We start from the raw sequence: 26,529 nt of genomic DNA on the forward strand, positions 1-26,529 counted from the left end.
GAAATGTTGAAATGTTTTGATAGAAAAATTGATGAGGCAAAGAGAAAAAATGAATGTACACACACATACATATTAAGACACACCATAGACCCTGACAGCTTCGTCCGATTACTTCCCGCTGCCCAGACAGACACAAGACAGCTATGACACTGGAAAACATGGGGGAAGTCTGAAGTGTGAATTCAAAACAACCAAACAACTAAACTTCTAATGTTTTCCAGTGTCGAAAAGCAGATGACGAATTCAAGAATTTCTGGCATTTAATTTCCAACTCTAAGCAACCAGTGTAATTTATCTGTCAGTTTTCGAACAGCTGCTATCTTCACTTTTTTCTGTCAAGAGTCTGACATTTTTCTCAGCTTGTTGAATTTTACGACAAAGTCTGGCTGTAGAAGTTACAGTTGAAGGGTGGTTTTGCAACCTTCTTCTGTGCTTCCTGACTGAAAGCGTCCATGCAAAAAGAATTGTACACATGTAGGATGTGCTGGTATCTTTTGAGGAAGTGGGGTTACAAGTGGGGGTTTAAGATAAGTCTGACATCTGACTGAAGCATTTCTTGGCTTGATGAATGCAAGTTCCATCTGAGCTCTTTGTTGTGTAGATCCAAACACCTTCCATTTTATCAGATCAGACTGTGAGTGCATTGACTTAGCACCTCCGTCTTTATTTTTCATGGTTGTAAGCGTGTGCAAGATTATTTGTTGATCCTATTAGGGAATAGTTAGTTTATTTTTCACACCAGCAGCAAGAACATGATCCGACAATAGCACAGCACATTCCCTTGGTTTTTCTCTCTGTGCTTCTTCCACCATATCTATTTAACCCAGCAGGATCAGAGCAAAGTCTCTTTAAAACTCTTTATTTTCCACATGGGTGCCAAATCCCCCCCCTCCTTGTTAATCCTGTGAGGTAGTTAAAGAGCAGGGATTATAACATGCTGGTCTGCTCCTCAGAATCCGGATGATGTTGATGATGAAGATGACAGAGCAGTGGTCACTTTATGAGGCACATGGCAGCGTTAACTCACGGCTTAAATGCCATGTGTGCACACACGTCTCACATATGTTCAGAGGATTGCACACAAACGCTCCACGTGGGGGAAAAAAAAAAGGGGGGGGGGGGGGGGGGTAATGTATGTGCAGAGAAAATATTTGCACACAAAGAAGCAAAAGCTGCTTGGAAAATGTACTAGAATTGTAGTAGTAGTTCTGTGATTGTACTACGACTATCAAAGGAACAAAAGGAGGGAGATGTTTTGGGCAGGGTGTCAGACTGGAGAAGAAGCCTCCATGAAAAGATGTCAGTGTAAAAATAGTTCTCTCTTGAGAGTTTAACGACACAAATGTTTCACCATGTCTGGCCAAAGCTGACCTTTAGGAAAGCTGTCTCTTTGTTGATGTTGTTGTTTTTCAGTCTGTATCCCTGTATTTTCAATGACACACGACAACATGACCAACGTGTTCCACTTCATTTTTAACCCACAATTTAAGGGCCCCTTTATATACCCAAGGTTCTTCCTGCAGGGGGTGGAGTGGGGTGGGGGAGTCTGGACTGACTATGCAGCTTCCGATGGAGACTGAGAACCATCCATGACTGGACTGGAATGTATGACCAGGCTGAGACATGACAGATTTCAGCCCCCGGGGGCTACTGATGGTAGAAAAACTGGAGAGCGTTTCCTTCATGCTTGATACTTGTGACTGTACATCATGAGTTTGACTCTGGCCAAAGACCTTTGCCACACATCTTACATCAGGTCATCTCTTTGTTTGTTTCTACATGTATCCATGAAAAGTTCAGATCAAAATAAGAAGACAGTTGGGCAATTGGTAGAAGTATTTAAAAAGCCACTATATTGTATAGTATATACTATATGATGAAAGAAAATGTATGCAGACCATAAACTGACTAATTTCAGCTGAAGTTGACCAATAAGAATGAGACGTAAACCAGTGAAAAACAATGAACTACTGCATATAAGAGAAACACCTCAAAAGTAATTAAATCAGCGTTTAAAACCATCACCCTCGTTTCACCCCAGGAAGCTTTACCCAAGTGTAACTTCCTGGAGACCCACGCCACACCCGTCACTGCCCAGCAATGCTTTGTTCTGTCTGGACAGTGGATGTGACAGTGTGTTTGTGTGTGTATGTGAGCATGCTGTGTGCACGTGTAACACAGGTCGTAGCTGGGTCAGCTGGTCTATTATTGATTTCCTAGCGGAAAGAGAGTGAACACAACGCTCGAGCGCCACTGTCCTGCCCAGCACACCATCCAACCGTCAACTGACCGAAACGTGTGCGTGTGGATGAATGTGTGCCAGTAAAGAACGCTATAAAGTGTTAACAATAATAACTAGGTGTAGAACACTTTAAACAGATGCTGATAAGTGCTAATGGGGTGTTTAATGAACACGATAAACTACTTATCACCTCCCCACTGGCATTGCTCTGTGTGAGCCATCAAAACTCAACTCAAGTCTGTTTCTCACTGGGTCTGTTTAGTGTAGGTTTGATTAGTGGTGAGAGTTGGGAAACTAGATCAACAAAGCTTTAACCACAAGGTTTAAACAAGATCCAGCACTGAAACATGATGACATCAAAATTTACTCCACAGTCTCGTGCTGAAACTTTGAAATACATTGAATGAAAGGGACTGTCTGCAAATTAATGGGGTGGGGAGGGGGGCTGAATCTTATATTTTACTTTTTTAAGCAAAACCCTCCCCAGAATTGTAAATATTCGCTCGGATCACTACCCGTAACTGCAACACGCTCCCCACTGATTCCACAGCTTGTCCTGGATTTCAAGCTTAATGTGTCAATGGAACAAAAATTCTCACACAGTCCAAATTGCACAATGACCACCTTGCCCTTTGGAAACTGTTCAATCCCTAACTGTTAAGATCCACATCTACTGTTTCTCAAAGTTAATATCAAGCTACTAATTGTAAAAAATAAAGACCAAATACAAAGACATGATTATGGTAATGGAATTTCTGGAGGTAACTCTCCTAAAATGATCGGACTCCTCTTTAGTAAAAAGAAAAATGACATAACCCTCCCCCATTTCTGACCCCTCCTTCCCCCTAATAATTTTCATACACCCCCTTATTTGAAGTAGCTCTAAATCTGTGAGTCATTATCTCCATAGAGGCAGTTAGATTTTGTTTTGTATCAGATCTCAGAGCCCTGGTGAAAGATTTCAATAAAATCAGGTGAAATGTTCAGCCATAGGCCAAGGATCAAGTGACTTGTTTTTCATGTGGATCCAAATCCAGGTGTAGATGCAGGAATATTTTTAAAGGATTTCTTAACTTTGCAAGAAAAAACTTCTGTTTTCACAAAAGCTGCAGAGTGGGTTTGCAAACCCTTCTGATACACAACAAACAACAATATAAGTCCATTAGTAAAACTAAAAAGTATTACTTTGGACAATGCTAACAAAGTTTGTGAGGAGATTAAGAAGAAACCAAAAACCTTTCTCCACCTTTAAGAGCCTGTTTTTTCTGGTCTTTTTCTGACCACCCAGGCTTTTGTTCTTCTAAAATGCCACCATACCACCTTCAGGGAGTGAAACAATGGCTGTGTTTTCAAACAGATTTCACAGTTTACTGATTTGTGACCTGTCCTCCAAAGGTATCACTACTCCAAAATGTGCAAAACTAACATTTCAAGAGTGACGCTGATGTAACAAATGATAATTCACTGATTGCATGAATATGCACCAACGCAGAGGGGAGACACTGCAAACGACACCGGCTTGATGGATGGAGTTATTCATCCACTCATCCATCAGTACTCTAATCATTTTACTATAAACAAGTGTCCCACCAGAGTGATAAGATATTTGTCATTTTTGTCTATTTAAGTGCGTTTTTATGAATATTTTTATGGTGCGAGAAGCAAAATGCCAAAAAAAATGGGGATTATGGTCAATTGACATAATTTTTGAGGTTACTGCTGTACTTATGGAGCTCTTGGCAACTTTAAGGAAGCGTAAATAACCAAAACAGCAGTCAATCTCTGTTTATGTCCACGCCAAGCCATACACTGATGTAAATGATAAAAATAGCTACTTATTTCCTCCTGCAACTAGTGCTGGTTTCATCAAATCCAATTTACTGTACACCCAGTGAGAAAAGAGAGAGAACGAAGGGAGAAGAGCAGCGGAGGAATATTAATAGACTGTAATAGACTGGAAGGTAAATAGTGAGTGTGCCATGATATAATGGGCGTGTGTGTTTGCGCACACTGCCACATTCCAGTGGCAGCCTTGAGAGCAACTAATCCAGCCTTAGTCAAAGGTCCCTTGAACTCCAGGGTCACACTTCTCACCAGTCAACACACACACCCACACACACGAGTTGCAAGTTAAATGCATGGGCACACACATTACATACCAGGCGCATGAATGCACACCTCCACTGCAGGGTTAAACTGGGCATGGTGTCTCTGCTGTGTTATTCCTGTCACAAAAATCTGTGTTATTCCTGGAATCATCTGTGTTATTCCTTGCCTGACTCAGAATATTCCTTTTCATTGAGACTCTCTGAGATGTCACCAAACTGGAAATATACTTCCCCCTTCCTGCCTGTCATCTCATCTGTCTCTATCTGTCTGGCCTTGATTCTATCAGTCCATCTGTCTCCATCTATCTGTCTATCTCTCTGAGGTTGTTTATGCTCGCCATGCTTTGCAAACACAATCAGTAATGATCAATGAATAGAGCACCTTCGGGCGGGTCAGGTCGATGTGCACAGCAGTGACAATGAGATCATCTCTGACAGGCAGGCATCATGACACTGACTGAGAATGAGGCAGCTTATTTAAGGTCACATCGGCAGCTTGTTTGTAAAAATACCTCTGTGCACTGTCTTGAAAACCTTGAAGCAGCTTTCTATTCTGATGCTGAGGTCACCAGCATCTGTATTTGCTGTATTGTGTTGTCTCAGTAAGCAGTACTTTGTGCTGTATAAGCTACATTTCCTTATCATGCTTTGAGCCTCATGCAAATAGCTCTAAAACAGCAGAGCCAGTTGTGCACACAGCAGTAGTGCTTTACAGGTGTGTGTGTGTCGCCTTCTGAGGTTATTTGTACCCTGAGATGTCTGGTTTTTGGACAGCAGAAATTACAGCTACAAAGTTGGCACACTGATATTAAAAGACAGAAGTGGATAGTATGAACTTGTTAAAGTCACATAGTGCTGTAGTGCATTCACTGGAACACATTTAAATTTTTCAAGAAGACCAATCAAAGTAACCTGAAATGAGAAATTCCATTTGGACTTTGGGCTCTCATCAGCAAATGTGATGCTGAGCTGGATCTCTATCATGTGCATGGTAATTAATTCCTCCTCCATCAATGCTCTGAACGTCCATCTCATTGATTATTCTGTTATTTGATACAAAGACATCCACTGTGAAGTCATACAGTATGTGACACAGATTGGTAGAAAACACATGCACCTTGTTAGAGAAAAGTGCTCACAGACACACTTTGCTGCGTGCCCTTTGACCTTTGGAGAAGCGATGCAGCAGTGAAACACATGACTTGATGCTTGATGTCAGCCTAACACTTTTGACTTGTTGACCTTTCATTGAAGTTTCTAACCCTTTGTCTGTGGACTGTAGCCTCAAGTCTGAAAGCATTACTATTCTTCCTCTATTCTTCTTAAGACTGTTATGTGATGCAAATGCACTGTTCTTGAAAGAAAAAAAAGGTCATGAAATTTAAGATTTAACAGCTTTGGCTTGTTTTGGCATAGCTGTGTTGCTAAGGTCGCCCAGAGAGCAACAGCTGTCTGAGGTGTTGAAAATCCAAGCAGGGATTTCTCCGGCGGACAGCACAGTCTGTTCTTATAATTTAGTATCTAGGTCTGCTTTGTGTGCATGGCTCATGTGTATGTGTGCATCCATGTGTGGCTCTGCGGGTAGAGTGTGAGCACCTGTGTGCGTTTCAAAACTCTTAAAACCAGGGATGGTAGCTTTGATTAGTTCTGTCTTGATTCCAGTTCATTACACTGTTATGCAGTGCAGGCAACTCAAGGAGAACATGTTGTTATGGTTGTTTAAAACTGCCAAACTGTGATGTAATACCTCTGCACTTCACACAGCAACACGGTGATTGACATCACACCCTCATAGCTGTTACACAAATGGCCAGGAAACATGTGTAACCTTTTTTTGACCCCACTGACAAATTCCCTTAACTTTTCCCCACAAAGAAAGAAACTCCTCTGTATGAAGTCATAAAGAAACCAGGGCAACAGCTTCACCTGTAAATCAAACTCCTTAAAACATCTAGAGCGCATATTTTGCTCAGGCCCAGAGAAAGACTCCTGCCTCTGGAAGCACATCTCCCACGGCCCACAGTGGATCAGATCTTGCCAGAACTTTCTCCTCTGCGTTTCCTCCGCTTTTGTTTTCCCCTCAGCCTTCGTCCGTCTCCATAAAAAGACAAGTCTTGAGGAGGGCGGACTTGTTTTTCGCTGTTGATAATAAAAGCGCCTTCCCCTGACAGGGTCTAGAAAGAAAAACGAGGGACCAACAGTGTTGTCATGACAAGCCAGAGGTGACGGCTGCGGAACGTGAAGAGGCAGCTTTTGACTGTGTGGTTTCCCTTTCCCTGCCATGCTGGAATGGTGTTACACATGCAATCTCACTGCAAGAAGAGTCATTTCAAATGCCAGGATAATGAATGCACAGGAACGTGTCAACACGTGACCTACATGATAAGGGGTCAACAAGCCCCTACACACATTATGTGAAGCAGTTAAAGGACAGCTGGCCTGAAAGTCAGATTTTTCTCAAAAATAACGAAGATTTTTCTCCATAATTGCGCTGACAGGCTTTTGCAGTGAAACCAAAACAGTTGAAATTCATTCAGTATCTGTGTGCATTCCTACCAACTGCACTCCTGCGAACAAAATGTCCATTCCTGCTAAATTTTCCCTTCTCTCTTGGTCAGCATGTGCTTAGGAAAACTTGTGATCAATGTAAATAAACTCGCTGTGCTGATGACTAAGGAGCCGTATGGATGGTTGATGCCATCCACCCACACACCCACACACACACACAAACACACATGCATCAGCATAGCTGTTCATTGCAGTCGTTTGAGCACCAAGGATGAGCATACAGGAAAAGTCTTTATTGAATAACACTTAAAATCAAAAGATTCATTCATTCCTTCATTCTGTAAAACCTCATTTCAATTTTCCACAAGAGTGAAGGCTTTGTGGCTTGTTCTGCCAGAGCTGTTTGTACTGGGAGTGGCAGGGGAGTAAAGCAAACACACCTTCTGCAATAGAACAAGGTCACACATCAGCAGGTAAGGAGAGGACAGCATGTTATAAAATGGTTGCTATCAGTTTTCTGGAGGTAGAGAAGGAAGAAGAGGAAAAACGGGGATTTTGTAGTTTCTGAAAATAAGTGAGCACAGCGAAGTCAAATGTCAAGAGAAACAGCAAAGCGGAGACAAAAGGAGGGAATTTGGTGCTTGTCTAAACAGGTAGCTGCTCTCAGGATGACAAGGGTCCCTGCATGGCTAGAGGAAGACAGAGCATTTTCTATTTGGTCAGTGATGAGAGACAGACTCAAACAGACAAAGAGAGACGAAGTGGAAGATGAAACAAACGATAGCGGAGGGTAATCAATCATTTCATCAATACTTTCTTTGTGTCGCTCTCTGCCTCTTTATTCCTCAGTGTCAACCAGCTGCAAGGTTGCCTTTTTCAATCCAGTATAATCTAGGCTGATTAAAAAATCAATTGGACTTGTTGAGCCTCTTGACAGTGAATTTTTAGAAGTTAATTGTAAATGCACATTCTGCAAAAGGATACATCACTGGATTCTCAAGTCTACTTTAAAGTGTACGGCTTCTAACAGTTGGCCTACGCTTGTTAACACAATACAAGGTTTCAGGACAAAGATAATCATTATTTGAGGATTGGCAAAAGCCTCAGCACTGGCTGGCTCCTCTCCAGGATTAGCTCACTCACATCCAACTCGTATTCTAAAACTTCCTTGTTCTTTCATTTCTCTGTTGTCATTATGTGACATCCAGACAGCATTATCCTTCAGTGCACATGATCTATGACCCAATGTCAGTCAGGAACACTAATCAGAGAGTACCAGCCATTGTTGTTCTTGCTGATATCTGAATCCAGACAGAAGAGAGCCAATGAGCCATGTAATACATGAAAATATGGAATATTCAATGTTATGGGGCAAACCTTTCAAAAACAGGTTAAACAGATTAGAGTCAAATGTTATTAGTGCCTGTTTGGATCTGATTTGGATTTGACAATGTCCCAGTGTGGTGCACATGACTTACATCGAATGTGATGATTCATCGTTTGTTCAGTTAATGTAAATTAGTTAATGTCTCATCTGCTGAAGCTAAATCAATTGACTGTGCTGAACAGTTTAGTTGCTTAAATGATAGAGTCAGGATCGATTAATTCCCTCAGTTAGTTTGATTACACTGTTATCGTGTGAGTCAATAGCCACAAAAGCCATTCAGGAAAGTACTGAAATAGAGAAAATACATAGTAGGCTATGTGATCATGGCGGTGTCTACCACTTATGTTCCGAAAGAAAGTCTTAACAACTAAAGTCTAAATTTGACCAATAATTTGGTTCATGACCCAATACCTGCAAAAGTAATGACCTTCTCCCCAGCTGTACTTTGTGTTTAGCGCTAATAACTGCCTCATAGAGCAGCTAGCATGGCTGTAGACTCTTAGTCTTGTATTTCTAAACTAAGCGAATGCATGACCATTGTAATGCACTACATACATCAGTAAACACAAATCTTGTTCTAATCCGTACAAGAATCTCTACCAATGTACAAGTTTGGCTCTAACACTTCTGTGTCTATAGATGCTGCTTGGGCAGGATAGCAAGTTAGCATTGGTGTCTGGTGGATATGCTGGAAGAAAAGTCTCTCACTGACTTTAAAAACCAACAAGCATAAATGTGAAGCCAACTCAGCTTGGTATTATTGCTGCTAACTGTTGCATTAGGAATGATTTGTTCCTCTTGGCATTGTCATACCTTTGCAGGTGATGAATCTTCCTTGTGTTGACTAAAAAGGTTTTATTCTTATAACCCTTGTAATACCATGTAAACCTTTAATCTGCAATACTGGAAAACAAATTCCTTCTAAGACAAGAGCCGAGTGATCAATCCAAACTGTTATATATTATCCCTGATGGTATTCCATTAGTACAATGCCTTGACGCCTTAAGCAGAATACATCACACGTCACTACAAGTGGAAGAAATGTGCAGCTGCCTCGTTTACGCACTGGCAACCATGAGGTGCTGTTACACGTCTATCTCATTTGCTTTCTGGCTCCCTTTCCCACTCTTCTCCATCCCTGTGTTTCTCCAGTCTGGTAACCTAGTATCTGAAATATTTATCTGCCCTGGCAGGAATGATGACAGCCCGCATTTGTTTATCATCGGCTGCCGAAGGGCGGCTTGAAGGGGCATAATCCTCCATTAACACGAATGCAATTTTATTTGGAAGTGCTTCTTTGTCATATTTTAACTGCATTCTTGTACCAAGTTCAACTGAGTGTTGGGGATTTATGAGACGGCAATGAGCAGGCTGGCTGAAAATGCACAGGACATAACTCATTCCTTTACCTGCTACATTTTGTAATAAAGTGGTAGTTTAAGGTTTCCTGTGTAAAGATTTAATATGTTTACAATCAATAGATGCTGTCTGAATGGATTTCTTACCTTATAAAGCCTGTGCAAAGTAGATTACCATGCTCACCTCCTGATTAGACACATTTTCCAATGCAAATTATATTCACTTTTACAGCTTGGCAAAGTCATAGTGCCGCACTCCAGACTACCTTGCTAGATTACTTTACTTGATTTTTACTGCTTACTCGGGAAATGTAGAGAATCAAAATTAACTTGGCAGATGTGTTCATAAGCCTTCAGTATACCCACATACTCGTACACATAGTGTGTCCTCATGCACAGGCTCAGCGAGTAACAATCAGATAAATCAAAGAGCTGTGACACTGTATTCTAAACAAAGAAAAGGCATGACGTTTCATCAGATATCAAATCAAACAGTGATAAAAGCTGCAGTTCTCCTTCATGTTTTTATTTGAGATCTATCTCCTTCAAACGCCAATAGTGGTATTTCTCTAACAGCCTTTTGACATATTGGCTCAGATTTATGCAACTTACCCAAACAGATGCATATTTTCTTGGAAGACCTTGTAATCTAGTGGTTTTTTGATTGAAAGCTGAATCAGTTTGCCCACAGTCACTCTGAGCTGTCTAACTGCCCTGCAGAATGTTGGTTAGCCACTGCACTGACTGAGATAACTGATATAGCATTAATATCATTAGTTGATTGAACAGTTAGTCCAACAACAGAAAATTAATAAGCAACTACTTGGATAATTTTCATGCAAAAGTACCAAAAAGAAATCACTGGTTTTGGTTTCCAAAATGTAAATGTAGATACTAGATACTTTTACATTTTTTGACTGTTGGTTGGAAAAAAAAAAAGGACAATAGTTCAATCAAGAAAATATCCAAGAGATTAATCGTTGGTTGCAGCCCTAAAGTGATATTTTTCTAAACCAATATGTCTTCTACATCTCTTGTCCTCACAGAAGACATAGAAAGTATTAATTGCACTTGTAACCTCCATCCATCTGTCCATTTTCTGTTGCTTATTGCAGTTCAGACTTCAGTGGTTTCAGCAGAAGCAAAGTAGCGCAGATTACCATTTACATAGCCATTTCCTCTAAGTCTTCTTACAGGATCCTGAGGCATTCCCAAACAAAGAAGGATATGTAATCCCTGTGTATTCTTGGTCTACCCTGGGGTCTTCTCCCCACTATCCTTAACTGGGATGCCTCTACAGGGTGGCATCCAGTAGGAGGCCCCAGCCAATTAGATGACATTACCTCCACTGGCTCTACTTCATCTGTATGTCTGAGCTCTTCACCCTGAGGCTGAGACTAGACATCCAGAGAAGGAAACTCATTTTGGATGCTTTTATCCGTGTTCTCATTCTTTTGGTCATTCCCTAAAGCTCACGGCCACAGGTGAGCATTGGGAAAAAAAATGGTAATTCTAAAGCTATTTTCACTGGAATTGTCTCATTTTTTTACAAACAAAAACTTAAGCCAAGTGAAAGGTTCTATAATCAGTAACAGTATTTCTCCATATTTTGGCTTTAACATTATTAAATACTATTAGTTTCAGTCTTAAGTCCAGTCAAATCCATTCTGAGAGTATGTATGATTTTCCACCATGTATTGACTGGGTCCACAAAAAGAGGCCAGAATTTGAATGTACAAGTAAGAGTCCAGATATATCAGATTTCATTTCTCTAGAAAGATGACAAGCAAGTATGATTTGGTGCACTCAAGCCTCATCAGCGTGTATTGGATGAATTTTAGACCCACCACTGTGGGCCATGTGGCGACGGCTTTCACACCACATAGCCGCGTTACAAAGCACTAATCCAGACCACAGCGTGCTGCCAGCCGAGCCAAAAAAAATTGTATTGTTTTCCAATCAATGCTTGTAGGTTTATGAGGGCTTCCAGCCACAGAAACATTGCTCATAAAGAGGAGACAGACCGCTGGAGCAGTCAGCAGAGGATTCCTCACCACAGGAGAGGAGAAGGGGGAGAGATGGAAAGAGAAGGGGGGGACACAGGAGAGAGGGTGGATGATAAAATACTAGCATCTGTGCATACTTAAGTCTGTCGACTTCACCAACCAACTCGGTTCTCACATTTGAATGAACCTGTTCTGCAAGCAACCTGTTGCTTCTCCAGACGTTGAGAGCTCTTCTAATCTTTGTCAGAAAAAATGCCACATAGTCAAATATGAGCTCCAGAATGCTGAGGGTTTCATTTTGAAAGTGTAGTTCTCATCACAGCCCTAACCAGTCCTCATGGCCTTGACCCATATCTGTGTGTTTTGCCCTCATCTGGCCACCTTGCTTTGAGGTGTAGAGTGTCAAACACAGCACTGCAGTCTTCTGCAGGTTTCTACGTCTTTACTGAGTTACTTTCAGAGCAAAAGTCTCTTCTTGAAACCAGGAAACATGTGGTCTTGTGGGCCTGTATGTGTTCTATACAGCACATGCCACTTAAAACGTTCCATCACAGGAAGTGTTTGCATGTTGAGGCCCCTTTGCTCTTCTCAGGTTTAAATTTCTCTGTCAGAGTCACTGACATTTTACAGGAAAAGACTTTTAATTTGTTAAAATCTTGTGAGTCATTATTATTTATTGCATGACTTAAAATTCATGCAAGATCAGAGTTTAAATGGGGTTGTGACTGCCTGATGATACATGATGATTATTCACTAAAACATAGAAAACAATAGAAATTCTGCACTTTTTAATGCATATTATCAGTTACACTCAGAGACAGGTTATTGTTTATTGTATGCCTAAGTGCTTTAAAGTCATATTCATGCAGGAAATAAATATCTTTTCCGCTTTGTTCGTCAAACACATTTCAGGGACATGCGCGATTGCACTCTCAAACAGAAGATGTAAGCCCTCAGCCCTTATCAGTGCATGTCTGAGTCATTATAATTAATTTATGGCCAATAAACTGAGTACTTACAAGATAGGAATTTTGCCTGTCGAGGAACACGGAGTCTCCCATGGTCCCGAATAAGAATCCACATATAGTAAACAACCAAAAAATTTAGCTGCAGCAAATGATATCCTGTTAGAAAAGAAAAATAAGTCCAAAAAAGAGTGTGTGCGCGTCGGAACTGAGTGTGAAAAAGTCTCCACGAATCACTTGTGCTTTCTCCTTCCTTTACATGAAAGACAAACACAAACCTTAGTCTTTATTTTAACTGCAGGAGCAGTGTTTAAGAGCTGATGTCTGTGCACCTCTCAGAAAACGTGTCAGAAAACCATCCGTGTCAGAAAGGACAACATGGTGCGTAATGCGTAACGGATCCATACTGCGCGCTCCGCGGACTCTCGTGAAGACAGATGCTGAACCAAGCAAAGGGAGGCTGAGAGACTTCTGTCAATGTAGCGACTGAATCATATCGGGCTTCCGGTAGAGATTTTCAAAATATAACCAGTTTTGAGCAGGGTTGTATTTACACACAAATATCAGAAAGGAACATAGAAACTGCATTTACTGAAAAACATACATTGTGGCCGACCATCCGTTCATGTACAATAATTACCTTGTCATGATCAGGCAAACAAAGCTGGTTTCCTCAGTGCAAATTAGAAAATTTTGTATTAAAAAATCAGTTTTGACACTCATGAACCATGAAATAGGATACCTGACTACTTCACCCCACTACTACCTGTTCTATTCAGCCGTAATTTTACAATTGCATAATGCATTTTGACCACATACATAGGCACAATGTGCAACACAATCTAATCAGCACATTAAATAGCAACTTTCTTTAGCCTCAGGATTTTCATCCGTTTGGGAAAACATATGTGCTTTTATTTTGAAGGCGTTGCCATTTATCTCCGGTCTCATTCTAGGTTTCTCTGGGTATTTGACACTGAAAAACAGAGGCAAATAAGGAGGGGCGGGGCACTGTAAGAGGAGGACTGGCAGTGGAAGAAGCATTTGATTATCAACAGCAGGGCTGCTCAAATGTTTTCATGTCAGTGACCCACAAATGGAGCTCCACAGTTGATAAGGTTTGACTGAGGAAAGACCATGTAGGGAGGTTTTATACTGCAGAACTATAACTGTGTCTGCAGTAGGTGATGCATAGTGTGGAGTATGGAGAGTGACATAATGTTATTCTGCCAGTCACAACTTTAAAATTAAATATTTTTTCCTTTCATGATTCATGTGGATCTTAAATGTGTCAAGACGTATGATGATGTATGATGTATCAATTTCTGCTAAAAACAAACCTATTTATCTTAGCCTCTGGACAGTTGTAATTTTGGAGATACGAGGTTTCTCCCAGCAGTCACTAATAGCTTACTGTAAGCCTAATTACCGTAGCAAATAAATCGCAGCAGAGAGAGTTTACTGGACAAATTGCAGAACCAAATCTGTGATCGATTGATCCCATTTAAAAATCAGCCTCTATTTTAATTTATGAGCATTCCTCTTTTCAGATATGCTCTTTAAAGCGACCATGAAAGACCAGTCCACTACTGGAAGATTCTGAACAGAGGGAGGCTTATCTTGGTTTGCGTAATACTTGATGTGGAACCAGTGTTGGGCAATCTGTGTCAAAAGACTCAGTTTGCATCTAACCACATAAAAAACAGAAGTATGCAAAACAAATGGAGCACAAGCCAGTTTTATCAAGGACACAGTGGCCGAAGAATATGAGCTGGCCTCATGCGCACACACACACACACACACACACACAGTTGGTGAGAGTTAATGAAAACCATTTGCTTTGCTCTGAAGGATTGGATTTATTGAGAAAGACACAAACTAACCTCATTCTTTTCTCTTATTTTATATACATACATATGTGTGAATGAGTGAGTGATAGGAGGACTATCTGCATTCAAATCTCCTGACTGTGTTTGGAATAGGGAAGAATACCATAAACACAGGAGAAACATGCAAACACCAAACACATGTTTATCCTTAGTTTTGGCCACATTTTTGTTATTTGATTAGCTCCATGCAAGTCGTTTATGATGAAAATTACTCCTGATGAATGACAAACACAACTGACTAATAAGATACCCTGCCATATATTTCCGTGGAGTTAATGGTTTCTGTAAAGTCCTGTTTAATGTGACTTCTTTTTTTGTGACACTGAATAAAACACTTAACTAAGAGAACAGATTTTCATTGGTAATCCAGCCAAACTACTTCAAACAAGAAAGAGAATCATAATTTAACGTCCCCTTTCTGGCTTTTTCCCGTGCCTTCAAGCTTGTGACAAGGTCTTCATCAGTGGATGAAGTTTGCCCAGTTGTCATGGAGATGGAGCTGTTGACGTGTGAGCTCAGAAGCTGTTATGATTTCATCTATCACACTTTTCTTGCTGCCGTGAGATTTTGATAAAGACATGGCAGGAAAGCACCAGAAAAAGCTATTAAGTGGACCTTGAGGCAGGTTTGTTTTGTCAAACTACCATTTCCAAGGTTGTGCATTAAGTTTCATGCTTAAAAGTTTTTATATACTTTGCATGGGAATTATTTCCATGGCATTGTAGTCAATAGTGTCGTAATGAGTTGTTCAGAAATAGAACAAAAATAGACAAAAGAGATTAAGTAGTCTGTCCATAGTGTGACGAGACTGTCATACAGCAAAAACTGGACTTATGAAAACCGAGCCACATTCTTGGGGATGATATGGAGGGTGAGGGGAGGAGAAAGACGTAAAGACTGATGTAAGCATTTTTTTCCCCTTAAAAACACTGACTGAAGTTCAGTCGTACGGTTGGGAGTTGTGTTTTATGGTCCTGTAGGAGGAGCCCATTGTCTCCTAAAATGGTATTTAAATGGTCCCACTGTGACCATGGCTCACATACACAAACACACACACACACAATACACAGAGCCTGTGAGAGAGAGAGGAAAGGCTGGAGGAGAGGAGAAGGGAGGAGAGGAGAACAAGGCAGACAATAATGTATGGATGTTACGGTACTACATGCATGCTGCAGTTGGCAGGAATCAGCCACTGCTGCATGTTAGAACATGATTAAGTTGTGTGTGACAGCCCCTGCACAACAAGGCCTGAATCTTCACATCCCTTCTGCTTGCCATCACTTCTCATATCATCTTGAAATTGTTAAAATGATGCTGAAATGAGGCCGTCTATGATCATATATCAATTTCAAAGCACGCTCAGGATTTTCCACTGTTGAATTTGGCATGGCCTGTTTGTGTTGATATATCAAATCCCTGCTTTTAAGTGTCGATCTAGAGAAGAAGCAGCTTGGTGTTTGGGCAAGAGAAGTGATAGTGAGGAGTATTTACGGTGATTTAAATCTGCGTCATGATTTCTTTTCTAATTGGCCTGTAATACACCTATTCTCAAATAAAAAACACCTAAATATAAATACCGCGGACCCACACTGCTTATATCACCACCTAAAAATGCACATCTTGAGATTTCCAATATTATTTTAGAGGGAACATATGAGGCCAGCCTAAATCGACTGCTATATGGTAAATGCGCGCTGCAAAATGCTAATGTTTACATCATTCAGGAGGAGGTGCAACACCCTCCTTCTTAAAGGCTGAATGCCTGAGTTGTGAAATCACTCCATGGATTGGAAAGTATTCTGTTAAAGTGCTTTAAGACGATCCAGTAAATGACAGAGAAAAATCTTGCTAGGGCTTCAATCTGTTTAATAAACACTTGCAAAATTGAAGTTGCAAGACTAAAATCTGAGTATTTGCATGTGTTGTATCACAATCACAACCTCACTCTTTGAGGATGCTAGATGAAAACTGTCAGCAAAATGTAAAGAATCATGTCATGACTCATGATGACAGTTTGAATTGCTATTCTTGATATTTAATGTATTACATATTTCGAAATAGCTGCTGAAAAAAATGAAATGGCAGCTTAATGCATGGCATTTTTCCAGTTCATACTTCTTATCTTTCATATAATTTACCTATTTGATCAACAAATAAAGTAACAGATTATTTAAATTTGGCTCTAAGGATGGCATGGCAATGATAGTCAATTACAGAATATTAGCAAGCTAACTTGCGCTAATAGCATGTTGCTAAAAAAAGAGCACAAAGTGCAGCCTCACGGAGCTGCTAGCATGGCTTACGGCTTGGTCACACAAGCATCAAAAAATGAACTCATTCGAATTATCACTACAATTACTGGATTCACTCGCAGGGAAAGTAAATCCATGCTTGCTGAGTGACTGGCAGCTAGCTACAACTGAGAGTTAGCAAGCAGTCCCACTTCTAGTAAGAGTCCTAATTAAATGAAAATGACTCAATCCTAAGAAAAATACAAGGGGGGCGTAAAAGACATAGTAAAGAGAACATAGAAAAAAGCTCAAGGAGCTATTGTGATGTTCATATGTTCCCAGCTGGCTAGCTTGTTAGTTGTTATGCTACAGTAGCTCAAAGATTAGCCCTGCGAGGACTTACTGTGCAGCTTTTAGAACTAAAATTTCCCTAAAAGGCCTTTAGTCTTTTTTCCACAGTCTTCACAAATATAACTCCCTGCCTAAAGATGTGTTTTTTAATAGAATCAGTCTGGTACATGCTATTTTCTACCTGTTGTTGAATCAGACGCAGCTGATCAAATTTGACAAAAAAGCTAAATTAAATAGAGAAATAAACAATATATGATAATGGTACAGCTGATGTAGAGCAAAACCATGGATTTGTTCACAATAGCCCCACGTTTGCCTGCTTGTTAGCTTGTGGTCTTTATCTCTCTGTCTCTGTTAGCCGTTAAACTTTGACCTTGATTTCACAAGACAGACCAAAGAACGAGTGTAAGAGAAAGAAAATGAGAGAAAGGGGAACGGGTGGTGGGGGGATGCTAAAAACTGGGCACACATAAACGAATTTACAGCAGGAGCAGCACAAAGCAGCTCTGGGGGATGACCTCAGAACATGAGAATGTGTGTGTGTGTGTGTGAGAGAGAGAGAGAGAGAGAGAGAGAGAGAGAGAGAGAGAGAGAGAGAGAGAGAGAGAGAGAGAGAGAGAGAGAGAGAGAGAGAGAGAGAGAGAGAGAGAGAGAGAGAGAGAGAGAAAGATTGGGCGAGAGAGAGACAGTGCCAATGTGGGTTCACTCCTTCACTTGGGAGGTAAATAGAGAAATCACACACACACACACCCAAACTAACATTATTAACAAATGGTGTCTTGTCAAGGGTTTCAGACCACAGTCTCCCCTCAGAGATGACCCTTAAAAGATGTTTTTTTTAGAGGAACAGACAGACACAAACTCTCTCACACACACACACAAAGTGACGACAGCGTGGGTCTGGATTCAATCTGGATGCTTCTATCAACAGACCAACCCACTTGTCCTAAATCTCCATAGTCTGTCCTGAGGGCCAATAGATGTGGAGAAGGGGAGAGAGGGGGCAGGTGGGGATGTTAGTAAAGAATTTTGGGCACTAGCCCAGTGTGGCTATATGGCTTTCATCTCCATACCACCTCCATTAGACCATGCTTAACGTGACTGACAGGTCAGAAGAGCGGGAATGCTTCAACCTAACCTGCAGGCCACAGGATTTTACAGGACCGAAAAAAGTTTTATGCAGCAGGATATGTTTAGGTGCACTTTGCTTTGGTGCACTTTCTAGTTGCAATGTAACACCCTACCGCAGCAATCTTAATGTGGAGATCCAAATCCTGGCATGTAGATAGAGAAGCTGCAAAAAATAATCAATGCAGGATGCTCGTTTTTGTAATTCTCATCAGGTTTTGTATCCTATACTAGAGCAAGGTTGCAGGTTTCCTCAATGGACTCCATCATGTGAAGCTGAAACCTGTGAGCGGGGCTAAGACTATTTCTTCAACGACATACACCTGAGTCTGTTTGATACCCGAACACCAGGCAGAGAACCATGCGGATCCTAGAAATGTGGTGCTTTTATTTGTCTAATTTGAAGACATGTTAAGAGGCAGATATAAATCACAGATACATTTTTTTAGACTCAACATCTGGACATGAAAGGTGTGTGTGTGTGTGTGTGTGTGTGTGTGTGTGTGTGTGTGTGTGTGTGTGTGTGTGTGTGTGTGTGTGTGTGTGTGTGTGATTGGTTCTGATTGGTTCTCAAACAAAATCAGATCATCATGAGGCAACACACAGAATTAACTGTATCCTACATATTTGAAGGAAGTATTTCGACACAACTGATTCACAACTGCATATAGAAATTGACTCAGTTAGGGAACCAGATGAAGAAATACTAAGTTTGCGTGGAATGCCAAGGAAAAAACAATTTACTTGGAGCAATTTATCAGATATTCATTATGAGTAATCTCTCAATCATTTAGCTGTTGACGAATACTTGATTGAAATGTTCTGCTATGTTCAGATTTGGGTTTGGCACAGAATAACTTTCCAGTTCTCTGTATGCTCTCTTGATCTAGTTTGACTGTTGTTTGCCCATAGTTCATTTTGTTGCACCAAGCTCTCCAAACATGAGGAACCACTTGCTATCACATCAGCATTCATTGTTTCATACAAATGCTTTTGTAACTTTTTTGGCGGTCACTTCGTGGAGTTGGTTTGGCATTTGTTTGCCTGACTGAATAAAACTGAGGGAGAGTACGGACCACATTTTCTAAAACTGATTTGAACACGTCTGGCATGAATGCACCACATGAGAAAGCACTTTCACATTTATGTCTGTGACAGTCTTTTTTATTAGAATATAAAGAATTTGTTTTATATCATTTTTAGTCTATTTTCTAAGTGATGACAGCCAGTAATTGTGTTCTTGGCCCTGTTCCCATTGAATCATACTCTTTTATAACCATCATTGTTGACTCTGTCACCTGGTAATGAATTACTACAGGTAACAACCTCTCAAATATTGATTATAAGGGCAGCACTTCACATTTAATGTGACCATTCACACTAGATTAAAGTAGCAAATGCAAATACATGTTCATGCACGTCTAAAGTAGAAATGGTTGTGCACCTTCAACACTGCTATATCTCAATATAAAAATAATCTGACTTTGGACAGGTCAAAGTGCAAACATTTTCTGCTCACAAGACAAATGGAATCCAGTCCCAGCATGTGTTTCTCAGACTGTCAGTTTATGTGTGTGTGTGTGTGTGTGTGTGTGTGTGTGTGTGTGTGTGTGTGTGTGTGTGTGTGTGTGTGTGTGTGTGTGTGTGTGTGTGTGTATGTGTGTGTACACATGTGCGTGTGCGTGCGCGCGCAGGCATTACTCATGTCAGCATGCATACCTCACCGAGCCTGTGTGTTTTCATCACCCGACTTTTAGTGACGTCATCTCCATGCGAGGAAGAAAAGAACCCAGGTCTTTGTTAGTGAAGTCAGTCTTTCCACTCATCTGTGTGTATGTTTATCTGTGTCTGGTCTCATCTGTCTGTCTCTGCGCTGATGTAAATATCTGCTGATCTGACCTTCCACCCTTCTATCCATCTATCCATCTTTCTGCCTGCTGCTCTGTCAGCTTGTTTGTCTGACTGGTTGGCTGGCACTTTTCCCCCTGTGAATCCCTCAGTAATGCTGGGCAGGTTTTCCATTCGGGCCAGGTGCTTTGGAGGCATGCAATAGGGTGTCTTGCTTGATCTGAAATGATCTATTGTTTGTGTGTGTGTGTAACTGTGTATAGTATGTTGGGTTCTATGGGTTCTCTATAGCAGACCCTGTATGTTGTTCATGTCATGGGTGCTTGTATTTGTGGATGGCTCATAAGTTAAATGATGGGTAGATATTGTGTATGTGTTAGTTATGTGGTATTGTTTTCAAATCTGACATGTGTCTGAGGTTAAAGGCATGAAGATAAAACTTGCTGTGATTTTAATTAGCATCACTAAAATGTGGTGTGGCACTATGCTGTCTGACTGTGTGGAGCGCTACACTGTTTGACGTCTGCTTTTAATTGTAATGTCTTTTTTTGTTGTTGTTGCATTTCTCTGACAATTGCCACAAACGCAAAGGGAATTTCCTGAAGGATTATAAACAAAACAAACTAAATAAATGTGGCAATTTCCAAGATGTAGTCATTTGACTTGTGTTTTCCAAATGGGGCCACTGACCCCTATGCCACTAAACATCTGATTCCTAAATCTTGAACAATAAACAGAGAGACATAGAGACACACAGACGCCATTGTCCCTTATTAAAAAAAAAAAAAGTTTGATTTTAATCTTTTAGGCAATTACAATGTGAACTGTGCAAAGTTGGTTCTAATAATCTGTATATTTACTGATCTGCACCATTCAAAACCAGAGCTACAAAGTGCTAATGCAAGCTGCAAATGAAAATAGACAGTGACAAAACCATGTAAACAATAAAAGATGAGCAACACTCATCAAAAAATCAATTTATGTAAAAAACTAAAAAAATATATTTTTTAAAAATAATATAATTTGTTTTTTATTTTTGTGCATTTGATCATACTGTGTGTGTATGTCACGATTTTTCTGGTGATGTGCGTTTTGCATTTTATCTATGAGGAATGGCACCGTTCATATGGAGCTCACGTGCACAACAAGCTGTTTGTTCCTTAAGTGTGACTGAACGGTCTCGTTGCCTGTATATTAAAAGCTGTTTTTGACATACAGATACCTTGTCTTTCAGCTCCAGCTCCTCCACCTTAATGCGCACACACACTGTCCTCCACCTCCCACGCCTCCTTAATGTTTTCTGCCACAACAGTTGCCATGGTGTCTCAGCTTGCCAGCTGTGCCGGACAGCACAATAACAAGGAAGTGTGTATTTCTATGATAGTGTGTGTATGCATGTGTTTGTATATCCACGTGTCTGAATATAATAAGTGCTAATGTGGTCTAATAGCGGATTTTAAACCGAGTAACATGCAATGATCTGCCTATTCTGCCTATTAGAGTTTCGATTAAAAGCTGCCTCTTTTCCTGCCATTCAGAATTATTTTCACATCAAGCCAAACTGTTGATAAAACACTGCAAAATGCTGTGGTAAAATAATTGCTGTGTTTTTATGCTGTGTGATGCATTTGCTGGCAGCAGGAAAGAAGCAAATAGTCCTTACTTGTTGCCATAGCACCACAGATAAAGAGTCTGGATCATTATGGGAAACAGGGAGAGTGACGAGATCAGTGTGCGCACATGAGCTTCGATTTGGGACACAAAGTCACAGAAGTGTGTGGGGGTTCTCAAATATTTCTTAAAAATATCAAAATACAAATTTGAGTTATGAAGTCTAGACATGAGGAGGCACATATTAAAACAAAAACAACGGACCAAAAATAAACTATGGGCCAAATATGCTGTAAGTTTAAGAAGAAAAAACTGAGTGCAAACTTCATTTAGTGTCTGATCCGCATAACACAGTGAAACGTACCGTAACTCGCACTTATTTTCTCTCTACTGCAAACTCAACAAAACATGGAGACATTCCTGCAAATTCAGACAGTCTTCTTTTAATGCAAGGTGGCAGTACTTAAAACATAGTCTCTACGCCTGCTATAATACGTCAAGTGAACCACACTTGAAAAACAACAACAACACAAACCCCTTTCAACTTTGTCTTCTCTCTCTTTTGTCACTGACACAGTTCTGCCTGACGTGGAAGGCTTAGACCAACTCTTGAGTAAACTAAAGGAACAGGCGTTGAGGAGCCTCTCTCCAGTGAGCAAATCTCCAGAGACGCATGAGTGAAGGGTTCGGAACAGCTTGAATAATAGAATAAAATGTCCACTGAGTGATGTGATGTGAGCGTGTTGGCTCAGCCTCCTTCAGCTAAAGAATAGCATCTCTCTCTGCACATTTATCTAAACACTTTGTGTGCCTGTGTGTGTATTTGCACACAAGCTTTTGTGTGTATGAATCTGCCATCATAGATGTCTGATATATTAATGACCATTCTAGGATATTTTGAAGACTCTTTTAATTTCTCACAAAAACTTTCCCTTTTGGTTTTAAGTATTCCAAGTCAAAGATGTTGACCAGGAAATGGGCATAATGGCCCCCAGGGGCCTCACAAGCTCCAGATAATTTGATTAGTTACAAATTTATTAGGGAATTTGCACCACTCAAGTACATTTTCAACTAAGATAAAGTCACATTTTAACACCTTTGATGATTTTAGTTTAGATAGTGGAGTATTTCTTTACTGGAAGCAGCAACTTCTTGGAGTCTCTACTGGTCACTTGGCAGCTGTCCAGAGCCAGCCCAGCACATAAGCCTTTGTAAAACGAATTGTCATTTTTATACTTTGGCTTTCAAATGTTTTTGGTGTCTGCCTACCACAGCTGCTATTAGGCAGATTTTGTTACATTTGGACAGAGCCAAGCTAGCTGTTTCCCCCTATTTCCATGCTTTGTGCTAAGCTAAGATAACCATCTGCTAGTTGTAGCTACGCCAACAGATATGAGGCAGGTATCAATCTTTTTATCTAACTCTCTGTCAGAAATTAAATAAGCCTTTTTGCCAAAGTGCTGAACCTGGAGGTGAAAGGGTTTGCACACCGTGCACGCATGCTGACACCTGCAGAGTGGGGGTCATTAGGAGCCCAAAGACAAGTTTTTGCCCTCTAACCATTTAATCCAGCCATGATCTTTACCTCAGGACTTTAGGACAAAATATGATGAACGTACAGTATAACAGATGACTCAAAGCACACAAGCATACCACAAACAAGGACATGCTATGTTATTTCTTATGGCTCCTTGCTGTATTTTGGACTGATTTACCTTGGCCTGAACTGAGCTAGTTTGCTTTTTAAATTGGTGGCATGCTTATTGGAGTAGAACCATTTCACACTAGTGTTATACATACTGAAAGGTCATTTATTTTTATTTCCTCTCCACTGATTTAATGATTTATTTTATGTGATTCTTGGGAGAATTTCTGTTGGAACAGATCTTATCCCATAGAGGACTCAGGCCACAGGCAGTCAGTCTTCTATTGTGGACAGAGACTCATCCATATACACAGGGTGAGTGCACGTCCAGTCACCTGCTTGCATATAAATTAGTTTGCTGAGTGTTGTCTGGGCTTTGTCTAATCACATGTTTGTTTATGCAAATCCACTTTAAATTAAATCCAAAAAGCTCCACATACAGAAGTGGTAACATGGAAAATATGGAACTGAGAGGCTGAGTGTAACATACATGGCTTGAACTGCCTGTGTTATTCTGTTTCCTATGTTAATCAGCTCAACCTGGCAACAGTTTCACTTGTTTTCAATGCAAATCAACTTGTCTCATGAATTTTCAGTTGTCAGGTGTTTCTCAAACAACTACTGGACACAGGTTTAATGATGCAAAATAAAAAAAAAGATGAGAGCACATCCTTGATAATGTGGAATTATTCACAAGTACAAGATGTGAGGGTTTGGTGGGATGAACATATTTTCCTCAACTGCTGCCCCTCTCCTCCTCTTCCTCCCAGGAGTCATATCTCTTTCTCTGCCCCACCTTCCTCTTTCTCTCTTTGTATTTTAACCATTCACCCCATCTCTTCTGACAGTTGTTTCTTTCATTTGCAGGAGTTGAAAGCATAGACTGTATTTTATTATTTGAGAACAGGATATTAAAAGGAATACTGTTTATGTAAATAAGTTATTTAGGAAAATCCACTTGATGTTGCTCAGTATATTTCTCTGTCTCTGTCCGTCATTGTTACTTGGTTCAGGCCTCCTCTTCTACGTATGTACTATGAACTCAGTTAAACCCTTAGAGACATACTAAACAAGCACGAGTGACAGTGCTTGGACATCCCCTTCATCTGTGTTTATCAGTGTGTGCGTGTATTTGGATTCCCCAGATTTTTCCAATATCAATTTTTTCCTACTATAAATGTATGTACGCATATATTCAGTATATACTGCATGTACAGAGCTGAAGGTACACTGTGTGCAGCATGTTTGAATAGCTGTATACACAGTCTGTGAATGTGGTGGTGTACGATCTCTACAGTGTGTAAGTCACCTGGCCTAGAGCATATCAAACCTTTATCAAAGTCAAGCTGAGCAGCCTCAATTCTTCTCAGCTCATGGTATAAATATTTAGTCTGCAGTATAAACACACCGGCCTTCGAGGAATGCTCTGTTCACAAATGGCAGCAATGCTTTTATCCTTGTGTGGCTAAGTCTGGCTGATTTGTTGAATAATTGGTAGAACCTATACTAAATAGACAGGAGCTACTTTTCTACTTCCACATGTATGTACTACAGCAGTTGTGGACAGGTGTAGACTCTTTACAGCTAAATGTCATTGCATGGCAGGCACACACACTTAGACAACTCCAAGAATGAGTCTGGGTACATCAACAAAACTAAATTCAAATAATATAAATAATATAAGACATCGGATTGACTCACAGTACAGTACATCAGCACATGTGGCTCACTGTGTTTAAAGTGTTTGGACAACAATGGAGCTGCATGGCACAGAGGAATCAGATCAGTCAGGCTTTTGCCTCATAGACAATACTTGACAATAGGATCAATCCATCTTTGGTTCTAGTCCTTTTATGGCTTTTGTTGACAATAAAAAAAAATCTGGAATATTGAATATCGTCAGCCTCCTTCCTCACCAAGCTGACCTAGCAGCCATCCTCCCAAAAAAAAACAGGCACTGTTCCACTGTTTCTTTATAGTATCAGGGTTTTCTTCCCATTATTCTTGCGATGCTTTGGTATGCTCCGCTTGTAAATTGTTCAGCTGCTTCAACAATTTGTCCTAACAGAACTCTTCCAATAGAACTTAGTTTAAACATTTACTTTGTCTGATTTGGACTTGACCACCGAAACATCTAAATTTGGAAAAGCAGCATAAACTTCAGATTTTTGTGCACACACACACACACAAACACACTCAGGCGCACAAAGGTTTTGTGTTGTAAGGTGGGTTTTAATTTCCCAGACAGTATTGTCATGTGGTTTAACATGAGCTTCACCAGGCAAACTGCATTCGTGTGTGCACGTCTGTGTGCGTTTTGGGTGGAGGTGTAGAATTAGAAGAAGAAAGAAGTGGAAGAAAGACAGGAGGTGGGGGTTGTCAGATCCATCCCATCTCTTTTTCTTTCTCTGGAATGCAGCTGGAATCCAAGCTTGACTCCCCTGTAGGCTCCACCCACACTCCCACCACCTCATATCATGCTACACACACACACACACACACAAACACAAAAGCTGTGTTTGCACTAGTTATTTCTTCTGTTGGGTCATTTTAACCATAAGATAAGTGGCTGCCTGTTCTTACCTGTCCAGCTGATACGTAGCTACATGCACACTCCTTGTGGTGTGTGCGTGTGCCGTGTGCGTGTGCGTGTGCGTGTGCGCGTGCGCGTGCGTGTGTATGTGTGTGTGCGTGCGTTGGAGAGGGAGTGTGTGTCCAATTGTAGAAAAACAAATTTCACAAATTTTGGCTTAGATTTGTAGACTAAATAATGAGCCATTCTTGATTCTAAATTTTAAAGTTGAATTACAAATTATTGACGCCATGTTACACTGTGGATGCTTTTTTTTTCTTTTTTCCTTTCCTTTATTATGCGGGTTAGTTGCTGACAGATTGCACAACATGCAGTAGCTGTAGTTGATAATGATCCGAATCTGATTCTCTGTAACTGTTTCATCCTACAAGATACTTACACATCAGCTGTTCAGATTTAGCTATACTTCAAATACATTTTCCCACATTTGCTATGGTATTTCTATCAATCAGTCTATGATATGCATGTGTAACATAATATCAAATTTGATATGCTCAAAATTGTATTAGACGAGTGACAGAAAGAGAAGCAGCGTTCAAATTATTTTAGTCATTCTACACTGTTGTCTTGCATTACCCCTACTTTCTTCATTTTCTCTATAGAGCTCAATGCTATTCCTGGATATTTATGATCCTTGTTGCACTTGCTGCAACTACAAA

At 40.4% G+C, this 26,529-nt stretch overlaps 1 protein-coding gene across 4 annotated transcripts in view; it reads right to left on the minus strand.

The window, feature by feature from the left end:
- Positions 1-26,529, minus strand: part of LOC111222726 (rho GTPase-activating protein 6-like) — a 70,388-nt gene that overhangs the window by 27,070 nt on the left and 16,789 nt on the right. The window contains exon 1 of one of the 4 annotated variants that reach the window (XM_022746549.1): positions 12,629-12,996. The exons of the other annotated variants lie outside the window; for them this stretch is intronic. Within the exon in view, the coding sequence (XP_022602270.1) occupies positions 12,629-12,670 (42 nt within the window). The 5' untranslated portion in view covers positions 12,671-12,996. Of the gene's footprint in view, positions 1-12,628; positions 12,997-26,529 lie in introns of those variants that run through there. 4 annotated transcript variants of the gene reach the window in all.

Source organism: Seriola dumerili, unplaced genomic scaffold (genome assembly GCF_002260705.1).
Source record: "Seriola dumerili isolate Sdu_G_001 unplaced genomic scaffold, Sdu_1.0 BDQW01000105.1, whole genome shotgun sequence".
Lineage (NCBI taxonomy): Eukaryota > Metazoa > Chordata > Actinopteri > Carangiformes > Carangidae > Seriola > Seriola dumerili.